General features: G+C 64.5%; 1 protein-coding gene across 2 annotated transcripts in view; it reads left to right on the forward strand.

Moving 5' to 3' along the window:
- The first annotated feature begins 648 nt into the window (after positions 1 to 648).
- INTS1 (integrator complex subunit 1) overlaps positions 649 to 15936 on the forward strand; it is a 29942-nt gene continuing 14654 nt past the window's right edge. For both annotated transcript variants that reach the window (XM_028091869.2, XM_028091870.2), the window contains exons 1-23: positions 649 to 986; positions 1458 to 1748; positions 4055 to 4251; positions 4402 to 4539; positions 4806 to 4965; positions 5116 to 5221; positions 5337 to 5523; positions 5628 to 5773; positions 5866 to 6007; positions 6692 to 6868; positions 7418 to 7526; positions 8110 to 8230; positions 8534 to 8611; positions 9349 to 9506; positions 10051 to 10147; positions 12205 to 12296; positions 12460 to 12520; positions 13707 to 13904; positions 14153 to 14282; positions 14593 to 14772; positions 14867 to 15016; positions 15400 to 15579; positions 15663 to 15767. In XM_028091869.2, the coding sequence (XP_027947670.1) occupies positions 929 to 986; positions 1458 to 1748; positions 4055 to 4251; positions 4402 to 4539; positions 4806 to 4965; positions 5116 to 5221; positions 5337 to 5523; positions 5628 to 5773; positions 5866 to 6007; positions 6692 to 6868; positions 7418 to 7526; positions 8110 to 8230; positions 8534 to 8611; positions 9349 to 9506; positions 10051 to 10147; positions 12205 to 12296; positions 12460 to 12520; positions 13707 to 13904; positions 14153 to 14282; positions 14593 to 14772; positions 14867 to 15016; positions 15400 to 15579; positions 15663 to 15767 (3261 nt within the window). In that variant the 5' untranslated portion in view covers positions 649 to 928. The remainder of the gene's footprint in view (positions 987 to 1457; positions 1749 to 4054; positions 4252 to 4401; positions 4540 to 4805; positions 4966 to 5115; positions 5222 to 5336; positions 5524 to 5627; positions 5774 to 5865; positions 6008 to 6691; positions 6869 to 7417; positions 7527 to 8109; positions 8231 to 8533; positions 8612 to 9348; positions 9507 to 10050; positions 10148 to 12204; positions 12297 to 12459; positions 12521 to 13706; positions 13905 to 14152; positions 14283 to 14592; positions 14773 to 14866; positions 15017 to 15399; positions 15580 to 15662; positions 15768 to 15936) is intronic.

Below are 15936 nucleotides of genomic sequence, written 5' to 3' on the forward strand. Positions count from 1 at the left end.
GACGGGACACGTGCTCGACAGTTGCTCGGGGCCTCCTTCCTGGTGTGGGGTGGGGCTGCAGCCAGAGACCCCCTAGAGGAGGAGGGCGTGGGGTTCTCTGTCGCCATGGAGCCCTCACTCTGGGAGGGGGGACACATCCTCTGCCGTCAAAGGGACTGGGAGAGGTTACAGGGCCCCACGGTGCAGGTGGGGAAACTGAGGGTGGGACTGATGCCTCTCCCTCCCCACCTCCGCCCACCCCCGGTGTTGATGAGGGCCGTGCCCACTCCCAGCCCTACCTAGTTCCCTCCTCACGTCCCACCGTGGGGACCCCAGAACCTGCCCTTTGACAACTGAATGGAACAGCAGGACCCCGAAGGTGCAGCACGTCTGGATCAGAATCCCCACGCCCCCCTCCCCGGTAGCGTGTCCTCGGGAGCGTCACTAAATGACGTCACCCTCACCCGCAGACAGCAGGTGCGAGGCCGATCGGCCGCAGCGACGCTCGGCCGGCCTCCCGCCGCCAGAGAGCGCGGCAGGCAGCACGCAGGCGTCGCGGGGCCCCTGCCGCCGCCCGCGCGCCCTCCCCGCGGCTGCGGTGTTTTGCTTCCGGTTATTCCGGAAGTTGGGTGCCGAGGGCGGTGGAGGCGACTTCCGGTTCCGGGACGGCCGTGGCGGCTGCGCGGCGCCGGGGCTCTGGGACCGTGGTGCGTGGGCCGCGGCTGCCGGCGACAGCGATCCGTCCCCGGCCGATCGGAGGCGGGCCTCGCGCGGCCTCCCTGAGTCGCTCCGCCCGGCGGGGCCGCGGCCCGTTCGCCCGCACGCCGCGGACCCGGACGGCCCAGGGACGAATGAATGAATGAGCGGGCGAGGGGACGGCGGACCGGGCGCCGGCCTTCTCCTCGGGTGACCCCTCGGCGGCGAGCCGCAGCGCGGGGCGGGGGACAGGATGAACCGGGCCAAGCCCGCGACGGTCCGCAGGCCCAGCGCGGCGGCCAAGCCGTCAGGTGCGGGCTGGTGCGGCGGCGGGGGCTCCCGGGCATCGGGGCCTCCAGGAGGCGGGCTCCCTGCCGTTCGGCACATCCGAGGCAGCAGACAGCCGCTGAGGGAGCCGCGGGGCCAGGGGCGGCTGCTGGAAGCCCAGGGCGGGGGCGCTGCGCGGCTTCAGATCCGGCTTTGTCGCCCGCGAGCTGGGTCTGTGCCTTGTTTCCCTCCTGTGCGAAGCCGGCGGGCGGTGCCTGGCTGGGAGTCTCGTGGAGGCCTGGTCTGTAGTGAGCGCGGCGTGACTGTGGGCGGCTGTCCTCACCCACCGCACCGGACCCGGCTGCGCCCTGGGCTTGCTGGCCACCTGTCCCTTGCCTGCCCTGACCCTTGTTTAGTCCCCTGTGAGACCGCAGGAGGTTGCCGTCTGTCTCCAGCACCCTTCCCACCGCTGCCACCGTGTGAAGTGCACGTTTCTCCACCTCCCTTCTCTGCAGGGCACCCTCCACCAGGAGACTTCATTGCTCTGGGCTCAAAAGGTCAGGCCAATGAATCCAAAACGGCGTCCACCCTGTTGAAGCCTGCCCCTTCTGGCCTGCCTTCCGAGCGCAAGCGGGACGCTGCAGCTGCTTTGGCGGGCGCCTCAGCCCTGACCGGCCTCACCAAGCGCCCCAAACTCTCGTCCACACCCCCCCTGAGTGCCCTGGGGCGCCTGGCTGAGGCTGCAGTGGCAGAAAAGCGTGCTATTTCTCCATCCATTAAAGAGCCATCTGTGGTCCCAATTGAAGGTAAAGTCTGTTTCTGAGCTTCCCGGAGAGCACATCCCACACCTTGTCCGTCTCCTGGGGGGCCGCTGAAGGCTGCTTCCAGGCTTAGCGCCAGAGCTGAGCACAGCTTCTGTGGAGAAGGTGCAGAGGAGTCATCTGGGAGTTTGTTCTGCAGAGCACTTCTCACGCAGGTGCCTTTACCCCACGTGTGCTTCCAAATTCTGTGACGGAGGTGGGGAAATATTAAGGGGACCCAGGGCGACGTGGCACAGGCAGGTCTCAGGCCCGAATGCTGCGGGCACGAGTGCTGGCCAGGGCCCGTCCCCGCAGTGAGCTCAGCGTCCTGCTCTTAGCAAAGCGGGCACAGGCTGTGCTGGCGCCCCGTCAGCAGGGAGGTGGACGGATGGTGGCTCTTCAGCTGTTCCCGTGTCGTGGAGGAGCCCCTGCTGCACTGACGGCGGCTCTTCTTTGGGAGCAGTGTCCTTCCTTTGCCCCGTGGCTCATCTGATGTCCTTGCTGAGCACCTCCTTTGTGACAGGCTCTGCTCCACGCACTGGGGATCAGCAGAAACTGAGACCAGAGCCTTGTTCTTGCGGGCTCTGTGTTCTCGTGTGTCTGTCTCTCTGCCTGGGGTGGGGACGTTTGCCCTTCAGTAATCTCTACTAATGGCCAAGAGCTCGTCGGTCTCTTTCTCTTTAGTTGGGAAAGTAATACTACAACGTTAGGGACGTCCAGGAAAATTTTTTTAGAAATTACTTGTGATTGTGTTCTTTACAGAAGGGCTTTTAATCTCTATGCACCTCAGGTTGCCCCTGCTTTTCTGTGTCACCTTCCCATTGGTTATTTCTAGCTGCTCCACGATACCCCGTAGATCAGATCCGTTAACTATCAAGCCAGCCCCAGGTTTTTAGCATAGAGATAGTCACATAACAGCTTTGGCACGGAGAAGGCTCATGAGGGATTTGTGAAGTTCAGCCCTAAAGACTGGACAGGGTTTTGACGGGTGGTTGAGGATGTTGGAGAATAAGCTGCTGAGTGAGGCATCCAACCTGGAGAGTGGGACTGTGCCCAGGGAACGGGCAAGGTCTGGGCAGCTCCCAGGGGCGAGAACCCAAGCTGGCAGGCGGGGAAGATGCAGTTGGCTGCGGTGAGCCTTGGGGCATGAGGAGCAGAAGACACGGCTGGCGCTAGCTGGGCTTTGGAAGATGAATCAGACCTCTTGTCCATGCCCAACCCTCCCAGGCGGCACCCACCCTGGCAGCGAGGGCTGAGGCCCCGGCTTGCACCACGGTTCTCCCGGTTACTGGCTGGCATCTCCCATACAAGGTGCTTCTGGAGATCAGATGAAACGCGGTTATGGAAAGCGTGTTCTGAGCGATGAAGCACTTCACAAGCGTCATCGGTGAACAGAAGGCGGAACACAGCCGAGCGCAGCCCCTGGCACATGGAACATCGAGGTCTTCCCTGAGTCCAGTGCATCTGCGCGACCTGCTTGCCTTGTGTCCCGGACCCCTGGGAAGCGTTCAGCTGGTATCGCTGAATCCTCTGCCCTTGCACAGTTAACTCACACCAACGGCAGCACCTCTCTCTCTGTGTGTTTGCATCTTTAAAAACCCCCGGGAGAATCTCTTGGCCCCAAGAAGACGCTACAGTGGGGATTACAAACTGTGTGTGAGCGATACCGAGTGTCGCGCCAGGAAGAGGTGTGGTGGACCTGGCAGGCTCCCGGGAAGCTGGTGGTGCAGGGAGGTCGGTGAGCTCCGTGTGCCGCTGAAGCAAGATGGCGGAAAGAAGGAAAAGCTAAAGAGATGGCAGAAGTGAACACGGGAGAGAAGATCAAAACCCAAAGAGGGTTGTTTGCAGAGACCGTTGAAGCAGAAGCCCCCGTGCGGGGCGGGTCTGAGGGGAGGACAGAGGCAGGCAGCGCCGGGAGGGGAGACCCGCAGAGAAGCCGCTGCCGTTAGAGGAGAAAAGGCGATGAATGGCATTGGGCCGGTTAATTTGGAAACTTAGAAAAAGTTGGCCGATTTGTAGAAAAATATAGTGTAGGAGCAGCTAACCCCAGGGTAGCCGTGCGGGAGGCGGGGAGGGGTCTGGAGGTGGCTGGGCCAGCGCTAGAGGCTGGAGGGCACTGTTCCCGCTGTGGCTCGTTGTTGGCTGGGTCAGCCCGTGAGGCGGGCGGCCCCTGCCTGCTCCGTCCCCAGATGTTGCTGCTGTCTGCCCTGAGACCCTCACTCACTGGGCTTGTGCAGGTTTGCCCTGTTGTCCACTGGCTTTGGGGGGATCCTGAAGGCGGGTTCTGACCACGCCCTTCCCGCACCTGCCAGTGCCCCCCTCCGCGCTGCTGGACGAGATCGAGGCCGCCGAGCTGGAGGGCAATGACGGCCGGATCGAGGGCGTGCTGTGTGGGGCCGTGAAGCAGCTAAAGGCCACCCGGGCCAAACCGGATGGCGCGCTCTACCTGAGCCTCATGTATCTGGCCAAGATCAAGCCCAACATCTTCGCCACAGAGGGTGTCATCGAGGTGAGGACTGGCGGGTCTGGTGAGGCCCTCGCTCTGGCCTTGCGTTCCCCGCCCCCCCCCCGCGACCTCAGGCCACCTCCCCTGGCAGCTCGCTGGCTCTGCCCCGTGTGCAGGGCACCGCTTCCCCTGATGACGCACCGTCTCTCGCAGGCTCTGTGTAGCCTGCTGCGGCGGGATGCCTCCATCAACTTCAAGGCCAAGGGGAACAGCCTGGTGTCCGTACTGGCCTGTAACCTACTCATGGCTGCGTACGAGGAGGATGAGAACTGGCCGGAAATCTTCGTCAAGGTGGGTCCGCCTCTCCTGGGAGGCTCCCTGGCACCTCCGCGCTGCTTGGGGTGATGGGGGCAGAGCGCTGGACCCCGGGAGGAAAAGGAGACCGACCTGAGTGTGCTCTCTCCGGAGGCTGCGTATCTGATGGCCCGGGCTGTCTGTCTCCTGCACTGGTCGCTGGGGAGGTCGTTTCGGGAAGCGCCTGTCTTGGGAGCAGCAGAGGGTGGACAGAAGCGAGCTGCCCGGCAGGGGCCAGGAGTGTGGACCTCTGTCACGTGCAGGTGTACATCGAAGACTCCCTGGGCGAGCGGATCTGGGTGGACAGCCCACACTGCAAGACCTTCGTGGACAACATCCAGACGGCGTTTAACACCAAGATGCCCCCCAAGACCATGCTTCTGCAGGGGGAGGTGGGGCGCAGCGGCGGGGATCTCAGTGCTGGTAAGAGACGCTGGGTGGCCGGGCTCGGGAGAGGACAGAGTCCGTGAGGGAGGGGCTGGGGTCGGCTTCCTCCACGGAGCCCACTGTGGGTGGGGGTGGGTGCTCGCAGGGCAGTTTAGGGGGTGTGTCCACTAGTGGCTCGGTCTGCAGGGAGCAGCCCTCACCCTTCCCTCACGGAGGAGGAGGACAGCCAGACAGAGCTCTTGATTGCCGAGGAGAAGCTCAGCCCCGAGCAGGAGGGCCAGCTCATGCCCAGGTAGGCACGCCGTGCAGCCCCCTGCCCGCGGGGCCCAGCGTGTGGCTGGAAGGCCGGCGGGGTCGGCCCGTGAGAAGAGCCAGCCCTCCTTCCTTCCTCCCCATCTCTGGCCTAGGTACGACGACCTCACGGAGAGCGTGGAGGAGTACGTCCTCGACATGCTCCGTGACCAGCTTAACCGGCGCCAGCCCATCGACAACGTCTCACGGAACCTCTTGCGGCTCCTCACCTCCACCTGTGGCTACAAGGAGGTGCGGCTGATGGCGGTGCAGAGGCTGGAGATGTGGCTGCAGAACCCCAAGGTGAGGGCCGGGAGGCGGGACTGTGCCCACGGGGGCCTCCTCCTGGGCTCTGCGGGTGCCGGGCCACGTGCGAGGCTGATGGGGTGCTGCCCGGACCCCTGTAGCTGACCAGGCCAGCCCAGGACCTGCTGATGTCCGTGTGCATGAACTGCAACACACACGGCGTTGAGGACATGGACGTCATCTCCCACCTGATCAAGATCCGCCTCAAGCCCAAGGTTCTCCTCAATCACTACATGCTGTGTGTGAGGTGCGGCCCGGGCAGGAGCGAGCGGGGCGGGAGGGTGGCGTGGTGGGTGGCTGCAGTCCGCACCAGTGCCCCTTGGCTCGCCTTGTGTCCAGGGAGCTGCTGAGCGCACACAAGGACAACCTGGGCACCACCATCAAGTTCGTGGTCTTCAACGAGCTCTCCAACGCCCGGAACCCCAACAACATGCAGATCCTCTACACGGTGCTGCAGCACAGCTCGGAGCTGGCGCCGAAGGTAGGGCGCTCTGGCGCCTGGTGGCCGTGTGTGTGTGCGCAGGAGAGCAGCGCCACTCCGGACGGCGGGGGCTCCAGCTGGAGAGGAGGGCGTGGTGTCACCTGCACTGCCAGGCATCTGGATGCAGCAGGTGGCGTGGTGCCGAGCTGCGTGGAGAAAGCCCGGGAGGGGGCAGAGGGCCCGGCGAGCAGCACACGGTGGCTTCTGACTTCAGGTCGGGTCCAGAGTGGGTGCAGCCCTGCCAGGGGCGCCTTCCCCAGAGGCTACAGTTAGGCTCGTTCAGGAGCAGGCAGCACTGAGCCCCCAAAAAGGCACCTGTTTCCAAGCCAAGGCCTGTCCTGCCGTCCTGAGGGCTGGTCTTTCCCAACCCAGGGCGGCGTCTCTGGTGCGGCCTTTGGGTCCCGGATTCCAGGTGCTCTTGAAGGGAGAGCCAAGGACGGCACCAGTGTTGTTACGGAAGCAAGCTAGGCCTTTAAACGGCTCGGACGCACACACGGCAGCGCGTGCACGTCGTGCTGCTTCTCGCCGCCACTCCGCCGTCACCTTGTCGCCCATCCCTGCCACCGGCACAGGCAGGGGCGTCTTCCCGGAAGGGCCGAGGGAGGCCCTGACGGCAGGCCTGCGACAGGAGGGGAGCTGGCGGCGGTGGGGAGTGACCTCCCTGCGTGTCCTCTCTCCTCCCAGTTCCTGGCTATGGTGTTCCAGGACCTGCTGACCAATAAGGACGACTACCTGCGGGCCTCGCGGGCGCTACTGCGGGAGATCATCAAGCAGACCAAGCACGAGGTCAACTTCCAGGCCTTCTGCCTCGGGCTCATGCAGGAGCGCAAGGAGCCCCAGTACCTGGACATGGAGTTCAAGGTGCCACAGCCGGCCTGCCCCTCACCTCCCGCGCTCCGCGGCCTCTCCTGCCATCTGTGGGTGGCACCCCATGCGGCCGGCGGCCAGTCCCAGAGGGCAGCCTGGGGTCCATCCTGTGTGGGGCCTGAGGAGGGATCGCTGCATGCGGGCGGGCGACCTTCCGGCCGGCCTGGAGGTGGGATGGAGTTGGAGCCGGCGGGACCACAGGTCTGCCCCAGGGAGGGTTAGGGTTTGAGGTGCAGAGGAGACGAGGAGGGGGATGGGGGCACGCTGTGGAGGGTCTTGAGGGCCACGCGGCTGAGTCGGCGGATGGCCCCACGCTCTGGAGGGTGGTCTTGCCCAGCTTTGTCGGCTGAACCTTCTGCGGTCTGCCCCTTGCTGCCGACCTGCTCCCGGTCCCCAGACCTCCTCCCGTGGGCCACCTCCAGCCACGGTGCTCCCTGGGCGTCCTCCAGGGCCGGCTGCTTGTGGGCTGGGGGCCTGAGCTGGGCCTCGGGGGTGCAGGCCCCTGCCCCACACAAACCTGGCTGTGCGGGGCTGTGGTTGCAGGAGCGGTTTGTGGTGCACATCACGGACGTGCTGGCCGTGGCCATGATGCTGGGCATCACCGCCCAGGTGAAGGAGGCTGGCACCGCCTGGGACAAAGGAGAAAAGAAGAGTAAAGACCCGGGACAAACCCAACAACCACCCAGCTCCAGGGCAGGGGTGGGGGGCATTCCCAAGGCTGCTGGCCATCCCCTGGGGGACCTGCCCGGGACATTCAGGGAGCTTCTGGAAGTTGCCGTTGCCTGTTCTCTGGGCCCAGGGCCTGCTGGCTGCTTCGGTCATCTGCCCACTGGGGGCCGTTTCGGGCTCATAGTCCCGCCTCCGAGGGCAGGAGGGCAGGGTGGGTGGGTCTTTCCGCTGCTTCGCCTCATCACGAAGCCTGCCGGGAGTCTGGCTACAGAGGCCTCTCAAGTGCCTTAACGAAGTCACGAAAAACTTAAGAAATGAAATCATTTGGAATTTGGGGATTTCGTTTAGGATCTCCCCAACCCACAGGAGGCTTATGCAGTTCCCTGAGCCTTCCTCCAGTTGCGTCGGTGTCCGTCTGTGTGTCCCTCCCGTAGCCCATAGGAGGCGCAGAGATGGATGCTTAGAGCGCCCTGTGATGCCCAGGTCCCTGTCCCTGCACCCACCTTGGCACCTGACCCTGGGAGGCTGCCGTGCAGGCCCACCATAACCCTGCGTGTCCTTTTCAGACCTCGAGGTGCTGCGGTCCTTCCAGAACCAGATTGCCGCAATCCAGCGGGATGCCGTGTGGTGGCTGCACACTGTTGTTCCCTCCATCAGCAAGCTCGCCCCCAAGGACTACGTGCACTGGTACGAGCCCGGTTTGCTCTGCTTCTACAGCAGCGCTTCCCTGTGCTCCGCCCACGGGAGCCTGCCCTGCCAGGTGTGGGAACCCGCTGGGCCCCGGCCTCTCAGCCAGAGATGTGCCCCGAGCCAGGGGACACGGGATCATCTCTGGGGTCCGGTGTGCCAGCCTTGTGGGGGTTGCAGGAGGCTCCAGGAGACTCCCCGGGAGCCCCTGCCGGAGTGTGCAGCTTCTGCACCTGTGGGACCTAGTGGGATGGGGAGAGCCCCCCGGGCACCCGCACCGACAGCCCCTCTGCCCCCCCACAGCCTGCACAAGGTGCTCTTCACCGAGCAGCCGGAGACCTACTACAAGTGGGACAACTGGCCCCCCGAGAGTGACCGCAAGTAAGCGTGCCTGCCGCGTGCGCGGGGGCGGTGTAGGGTCTGCTCCCGTGAGCTCCACGGGCACCACGGCTCCCCCAGGCACGCCTGCCGCGTGCGCGGGGGCGGTGTAGGGTCTGCTCCCGTGAGCTCCACGGACACCAGGGCTCCCCCAGGCACGCCCCCACCTCTGTCTGTCCTTCCTGATCGCCATCCCTGTGCCCTCCCTCGCCCCTCCCCCCCGTCTTCGTGTGCGGTACCTGCTGTGTCCCTGCACTGCTGTCCACTCCCGGGGCTTCAGCCGGCCCGTGCCCACGGGACCCTCAAACTCACTGTTCCCTCTGTGCCTGCAGGCAGCCACACGCACGCGACCTTCCTCCCCGGGTCAGTCTTGTGGCCCTGCCTCCCGAGCGTTCTCGAGTGGCTCCCAGCTGTCTTCACCTTTGGGTCCCTGGTGCCCAGTCCGGCTTGCGGGGCTCCTACCCTCCCGTGCTCTCTGCCCCTCCTTGTGTTGCGGTTTCAGAGGTTGTGGCCGGTGGCCGGTGTGTCTGCCCCTGGGGGTCACGCACCTTCTCGCATTCTTCCCTGGCATGGCCAGGCCTCATCCACGGAGGCCTCAGGAGCAAGAGAGCATGGGAGCGGGATGGCTGCCCTCCTCCCTGTCCCGTCGAGACTCGGAGCTGGGGCTTCTTCCGCACCGGGGGTGGGGAGGGCACATGCAGCCCCCCATCGAGCCCAGCCTCTAACTGCTCTGCCCGCAGTTTCTTCCTCCGCCTGTGCTCGGAGGTGCCCATCCTGGAGGACACACTGATGCGCATCCTGGTCATTGGGCTGTCCCGGGAGCTCCCTCTGGGCCCCGCAGATGCCATGGAGCTCGCCGACCACCTGGTGAAACGAGCTGCGGCCGTACAGGCAGATGGTGAGGGTCCCTCCAGACTTTGTCCGGGCAACCCCCCGTAATGGCCTCCCCCAGCTGGGCTCCGCTGCACTTACCCCTGCAGATGCCCTCCGGGCGCCTGCGTGCGTGCCCTCGGGCTGCTCTGGTGGGTCTGCTCCGTCCTGCAGCCCCTGCTCGCTGGACCGAACTGGTCTCTGGAATTGGGGATGGGGCAGGAGGTGCGCATCTTTGGCGGTGATTCTGGAGCTCGCCTTGGGGTTTGCGCACGTTCTCCGTGTGATGCACCGTGGCAGGTGCTATGTCTGCCCCCTCTAAAGGGCCGCTCTGGCAGTCCTGAGGACGGCACTCACGCCAAGGTAGCGACTCATCTCTGGCCGCTGCTGGGCCAGCGTCTGCGCCCCCGCCCTGCTCGGGCCTCCCGTGTCCGTCCCCCCGTGCCCCTCAGCTGCTGGAGAGCGAGGCCCCATCTGCCTGCCGTCCTTCCACATCCCGAACCCTGTGCCTCGGGGCCCCCTGGCGCATGTGAACGGGCTTCTGGAAGCTCCGTGTGGCTCTCGGGTTTCAGATGTGGAAGTGCTGAAGGTGGAGAGGATCCAGCTGATCGACGCGGTCCTGAACCTGTGCACCTACCACCACCCGGAGAACATCCAGCTCCCCCCTGGGTAAGGCGCTCCTTGCCTTCTTACACCCATTCCCTCCACGTGGCTTGCCGGCCGCGGTGCCCTGTGCTGGGCGCAGATGCCTGTGAGGCTGGACGTGGCGGGGGGGGTTACAGGGTTAACTGAGGCACTGCCGACTTCCTCATAGCAGTGCCCGCCGCGCCCTCACCACGCCCGTGTCTCCTGCGCTCACCGTCCTGGCGGGTGTGTGGAGATGTCGCGCTGTGGCCCCCACGGGCACCTCTTTGAGCACCGACGGCGCTGTTCAGCCACGTGTCTGTCTTGTCAGGAGAGATGTCTGTCCCGGTTCTTTGAGCCTTCTTAAATTGGGTGGTGTGGATTTTTGTTGCTGGGTTTTGGGAGTTCTTTACATATTCTGGGTCTAGACCCCGAACAGGTTGTGATTTGCACGTGTTTTTCATGTCCTGCGGCTTGTCATCCCTGGCTCTTGATCACGCCCTCTGAGCCTTTGAGAGACAAATGCTTTAGTTCCTGGAAAGTCCGCCTCCTCTGGCTTCCTTCCGTTTCTTGTCCTCCTGTGTCATTTCTAAAGAACTACTGCCTCATCCGAGATCGTGAAGAGGTACTTCTGCGTTTTACAGTTTCAGCTCTGGAACTTAGGCCTTTGATCCCCCGAGCTAGTTTTGTGGGCAGAGGGAGAAGCTGGGTCCAGGTTCACTCTGCTGCAGGTGGATGAGCCGTCGCCCCAGCGCTGTTTGCTGACCGCGCACGCGTGGTTGTCTGGGGCCCTCGGCTCTGTTCCATGCGGGGATGCACTGACGACGTGGCCCCGTGGGCCACTCTGCTGCTGCGTGGCTCTGGTGGCCGACCCGGGGCCATGGAGCTCTCTCATGTATTCTCCTAAGCACTTGAGAGTTTTAGCTCGTGAGGTCCGACTTCATTCTCCTTCACGTGGCCGTGGGCCCAGCACTGGGCGTTGAAGGCTGTTCCCTGTTCCCTCTCCCGTTGAAGGTTTTGTCACCCTGGTCGGTGATCAGGTGACGATGATGTGTGGGTTTTCTTCTGGGCTCTCAGTTCTGTCTGTTGGTCTGTGTGTCTGCCCCACGTCCGTACCACTGTCTTCACGCCTGTGGGTGGTGCTGAGTTCCGTAATTGGGAAGTAGCAGTCTTCCAGCTTTGTTCTTCAAGACTGTTTTGCGTTTCCACATGAATTTTTGGGTCAGCTTCTGGAGAATTTTTAGAGAAAAGCCCCGTGGACTTTTGATGGGTATCGCTCCGCAGATGAGTTTGGGGAGTGTGGCCATGGTCACAATATTAAGGTTCTGGTTTCCATTCGTTTAGGTCTTTTGTTTCTTTCAACATCGTCCCGTAGCTTCTCGTGGGTTAGCCTCACGCGTTCTGTGTTACGTTTGTACCCAAGTATCTTTTTCTTTCTGCTGCTATTTTTCGTGTCCAGGATCCGCTTCGTTGCCCGTTGCCTTCGTTGCCCTTTTGGGTTGTTAGTGCGTGCTCTGCTTCCCGACCTGCTCTCTCTCACGTGGCAGCCCGTTTGCTCATCTCTCCAAGTTGGCTTCTCAGATCTCCTTTGTTCTTTGCAACAGCGGTGTTCTGTTTCATCCTCTGGAATGTCCCATCACCTGAAAGAAATGCGCTTTAACCATAAGTGCGTCATAAACGTGATTTTTAAAATCATGGTGGCAGTGGTACATTTTGGGCGGGTGGATAGAGGGCTGTTTCTGGCTTTCTGAGGGAGAGAATAAAAGGAACACTGAGGTTTCACGTCGTGACCGCCCTCGTTCCCACTTTGTAGACGGCAGGCCCGGGTCAGCCGGCTCAGGGACCTGGGTGGCGAGTCCCAGTGCTGGGCTCTGGGCAGCGTAGCGGTGCCCACAGTGCCCTTCCTGGGGACGCCGATGTTGCTGGACGACCAGATCCGGGGGTTGTGGAGGCCCAGGTGTCCACATTTCGATCTTTGAAGTAGTCCCCTCGCTGGTCCATCACCAAATCGTCTCTGGGCCATTCCACCTGATCAGGACTCATTCCCGTCACTGCCTCGCACCCCCGAGGCCGAGCCATGCCCTAGTGTCCTTGCATTTCAGGTACCAGCCTCCGAACCTGGCCATCTCCACCCTCTACTGGAAGGCGTGGCCCCTCCTGCTGGTGGTCGCAGCGTTCAACCCCGAGAATATCGGTGCGCCTCCCCCGGACGGCTCGCGGTCATCTGTGCCGCGTGCTGCTCTTACATCCGGTCGGGGCATCTTGCTTATTGGGACCCAGAGTGGAGCCTGGCCAGGGACTGGGCGGGGCGGGAGTTCTGTGTTCTGGCCGCCACCTACTGTCTCCTTGCTCCCTAGGCCTGGCTGCCTGGGAGGAGTACCCCACGCTGAAGATGCTCATGGAAATGGTGATGACCAAGTAAGTGAGCACACGTACTGCTGGGAGCAGGGCCCCCGAGGGCAGGCGCCGTCCGTGGACGCTGGGGATCAGAGTAGACCCAGAGCCCCCAACTCGCTCCGAAGCATCTCCTGCCGCGTAGCCACCCGGGGTTCGCTTTCTCGTAGTGAGAGAGAAGACCCAGCCCAGTGCGGCTGGTCTGCCGCATGTTAATGCCCTCTCCTGCGGGTGAGGATGGAGTGGGATTGAGGTGGGGTCGTGGGGGCAGGTCAGCGGACGCGGCGGGTGGCACTTGAGTGAGGGGGTGTGGCCGGGTGGAGCTGCAGAGACGAGGCACTGGGCGGACTGAGTGCAAACGTGGACGCGGCCTGGGGTCCATGCGGGGGGCGCCGTGCTACGCGGTGGGCATGGGTGCCCGACACCTGGGCTGGGTGACTGCACCCTGATGTCCACCACGCATGTTCCTGAGGAGCCGAGCCAGTGGCCAGTGTGCGTGTGACGCGCTCCCTGCCAGTCGTCGGAGTGGGAGCTGGGTCCATCTGCCAGCACGTTCCCGAGGGACAGCGAGGGTGACCACACAGAAAGCCATGGTTGAGATGGAGCAGGGCCCGAGGCCGTGGCACGCGCATACGCGTGTGTGTGCCTGTGAGGCGGTGCTGGGCGGGAACTGGCCGTGTGTCTGCACGGGCGTGTGTGAGGCGAAGCTGGAGCCACAGCTGCTCCCATCGGACCCGTGGCTGATGCAGTGGGCTGGCGTTGGGGCCCGGAGGATGGGTCTGACCCAAGTGGCCATGAGCGGTGGTGGGTTCACTCTCCGAGCCCGTGACAGCTGGGTGGCTTGGCGGAGCAGCTGGTCTGCTTGCGGATGCCCTATGGGCCGGGACACCTGCCTGTTGCAAGGGGCTTCTGGCCCAGGGAGCGCTGGGTGAGCAGGCGTCCAGGATTCTCGTGCCCACTGGGCCTGACTCTGGAGGTGGCTAGTGCGCTGTCTTGTGGAGGGAGAGCGGCTTGCCGGGCACGGGGGCTTCCTCCCAGGGCCCCGACCTGGCAGCACTGCTGATGGCCCAGCCAGGTCCCCTGGAGCGCTTGGCGGCTGAGGCTGTGTACGGGGCTTTAGTTGTGACCCTCCTGGACCCCGTGCACTGCTGTCTGGTGGCCGCACGCCTCAGATGGGCACGAAAGCACGTTCCTCCTGTTCGGTCCCCAGCAACTACTCGTACCCGCCGTGCACCCTGACAGACGAGGAGACCCGGACAGAGATGATTAATCGGGAGCTGCAGACCTCCCAGCGGGAAAAGCAGGAGATCCTGGCGTTCGAGGGGCATCTGGCGGCGGCTTCCACCAAGCAGACCATCACCGAGAGTAGCAGCCTTCTCCTGTCCCAGCTCACCAGCCTGGACCCTCAGTATGTTCTGCCCACGTCCCGGGGCCAAGCCTGAGTGGGCAGTGGCAGGGTGGGGGGCGAGGCCCCTGGGACTCTCCGCGGAGCTGGGTGCACTCAGCAACCGGGGAGGCAGAGGGACTGCCGGGCCTTTGTGGGGGGCTGCCTCAGGTGGGACACAGGCAGTCCCCCTGCCGTCACCTGCTGCTGTTACCCGGGGACTCTGTGCACATGTGGCTTCCTAACACGCTTGTGTCCTTTGGGACCTTCAGAGGACCCCCTCGGAGGCCTCCCCCTCACATCCTGGACCAAGTGAAAGGCCTCAACCAGTCCCTGCGTCTCGGGCATCTGCTGTGCCGGAGCCGAAGCCCCGATTTTCTCCTCAACATTATCCAGAGGCAGGCCAGTTCCTGGCGGCTCCAGGGGCTGGGGGGTCGGGGGCCTGGCAGAGGCGTCTGCGGGGGGTGAGGGGGCAGGGGCCTGGCCGAGGCGTCCACAGGCTCTGGCCTTAAGTGAGACCGTGGCCAGGAGAGGGTACCCCGCGACACAGGGCCACTGAGGACAGGCTCCTTGGCTGTAGCCAACTGTCAGCAGGCGAGTGGTGGCCCTGATCTGTTGCCGCGGGAGCATGGGGTGGCGGGCGGACGGGTCGCGGCAGGGGATGTGGCAGGTTCCCGCTGGGAGGGGCTGAATGTGCGTGTCGCCGGCCCAGGCCTCCTCGCAGTCCATGCCCTGGCTGGCCGACCTGGTGCAGTCGAGCGAGGGCTCCCTGGACGTGCTGCCCGTGCAGTGCCTGTGCGAGTTCCTGCTGCACGACGCGGCCGACGACGCCACCTCTGGGGAGGAGGAGGAGGAGGGCGAGAGCAAAGAGCAGAAGGCCAAGAAGCGGCAGGTTGGTGTCCTCGCCGCCCGCCCCAGGCCCACCGGGGTGCCGTGTCCTCGCCCCCCCGCCCCCGGCCCACCGGGGGTCTCCCTCGCCCCTGCAGAGGCAGCAGAAGCAGCGGCAGCTGCTGGGCCGCCTGCAGGACCTGTTGCTGGGCCCCAAGGCCGACGAGCAGACCACGTGCGAGGTGCTGGACTACTTCCTGCGGCGCCTCGGCTCCTCCCAGGTGGCCTCCAGGGTGCTGGCCATGAAGGTGAGGCCCGTTTGTCCCCCCGCGCCCTTGCCCCCCGGCACGGGCCTCTCTCGTACCTCACGCAGGCACGTAATCCCCTGCGCTCTTTCCAGCTGGTTCCGGGGGCTGAAGGGGTGGCGGGGGTGCTGTCTGGGAGAGCCAGACCCCGAGAGGGACTCGGCGGCCTCGTAACCGGTCTTGCCCGGTCCTCTGTGGTGCTGGGCGACTTGAAACCGGCTCACGCTCCCTCTGTGTCGCGTCGGCTCAAGTATCTGTGACAGGTCGCGGTGTCCTCGTTGGCTGGGCAGCGCCCATCTTCCCGGGGCTGTGAGCCCACGTGCCTGTCCCCTGAGACCCCCGTGGGGGCTCGGGCCGAGACGCGGCACGGGAATGTCTGCCTGCAGGGCCTGTCCCTGGTGCTGTCGGAGGGCAGCGTGCGGGATGGGGAGGAGAAGGAGCCCCCGATGGAGGAGGACCCGGGGGACCCAGAGGCGCTGCGCGGCTACCAGTGGCTGCTGCGGGACCTGCCCCGGCTGCCTCTGTTCGACAGCGTCCGGCCCACCACCGCCCTGGCGCTGCAGCAGGTGGGGCACTGTAGACGGCTCGGGTGGTGCGGGGCGGGGGGCACTGGCCTGCAGGTAGAGCTCACATGGCCCTCTGTGCCCAGGCTATCCACATGGAGACCGACCCGCAGACCGTCAGCGCCTACCTGGTGTACCTGTCCCAGCACACACCTGTGGAGGAGCAGGGCCAGCACAGTGACCTGGCACTGGTGAGGGGGCGGGGCTGGGCAGGGCCGGCAGGGCAGCCCCTTGGGCTGGGGGCTGGGGGCTGGGGCTGCATGTGCCCCCGCTCACTCCCCTGGGACCTTCTGCCCACAATCAGTGTCAAGGGCGCCAGGGTCTAGCCGTGCTTGGTGTGGGCGTAGCCGTTGGGGTCAC

The sequence above is a fragment of the Eumetopias jubatus genome, unplaced genomic scaffold (assembly GCF_037043125.1).
Source record: "Eumetopias jubatus isolate StellerSeaLion01/CBP00866 unplaced genomic scaffold, mEumJub1_p1.0 scaffold_12, whole genome shotgun sequence".
In the NCBI taxonomy this organism is placed as follows: Eukaryota; Metazoa; Chordata; class Mammalia; order Carnivora; family Otariidae; genus Eumetopias; species Eumetopias jubatus.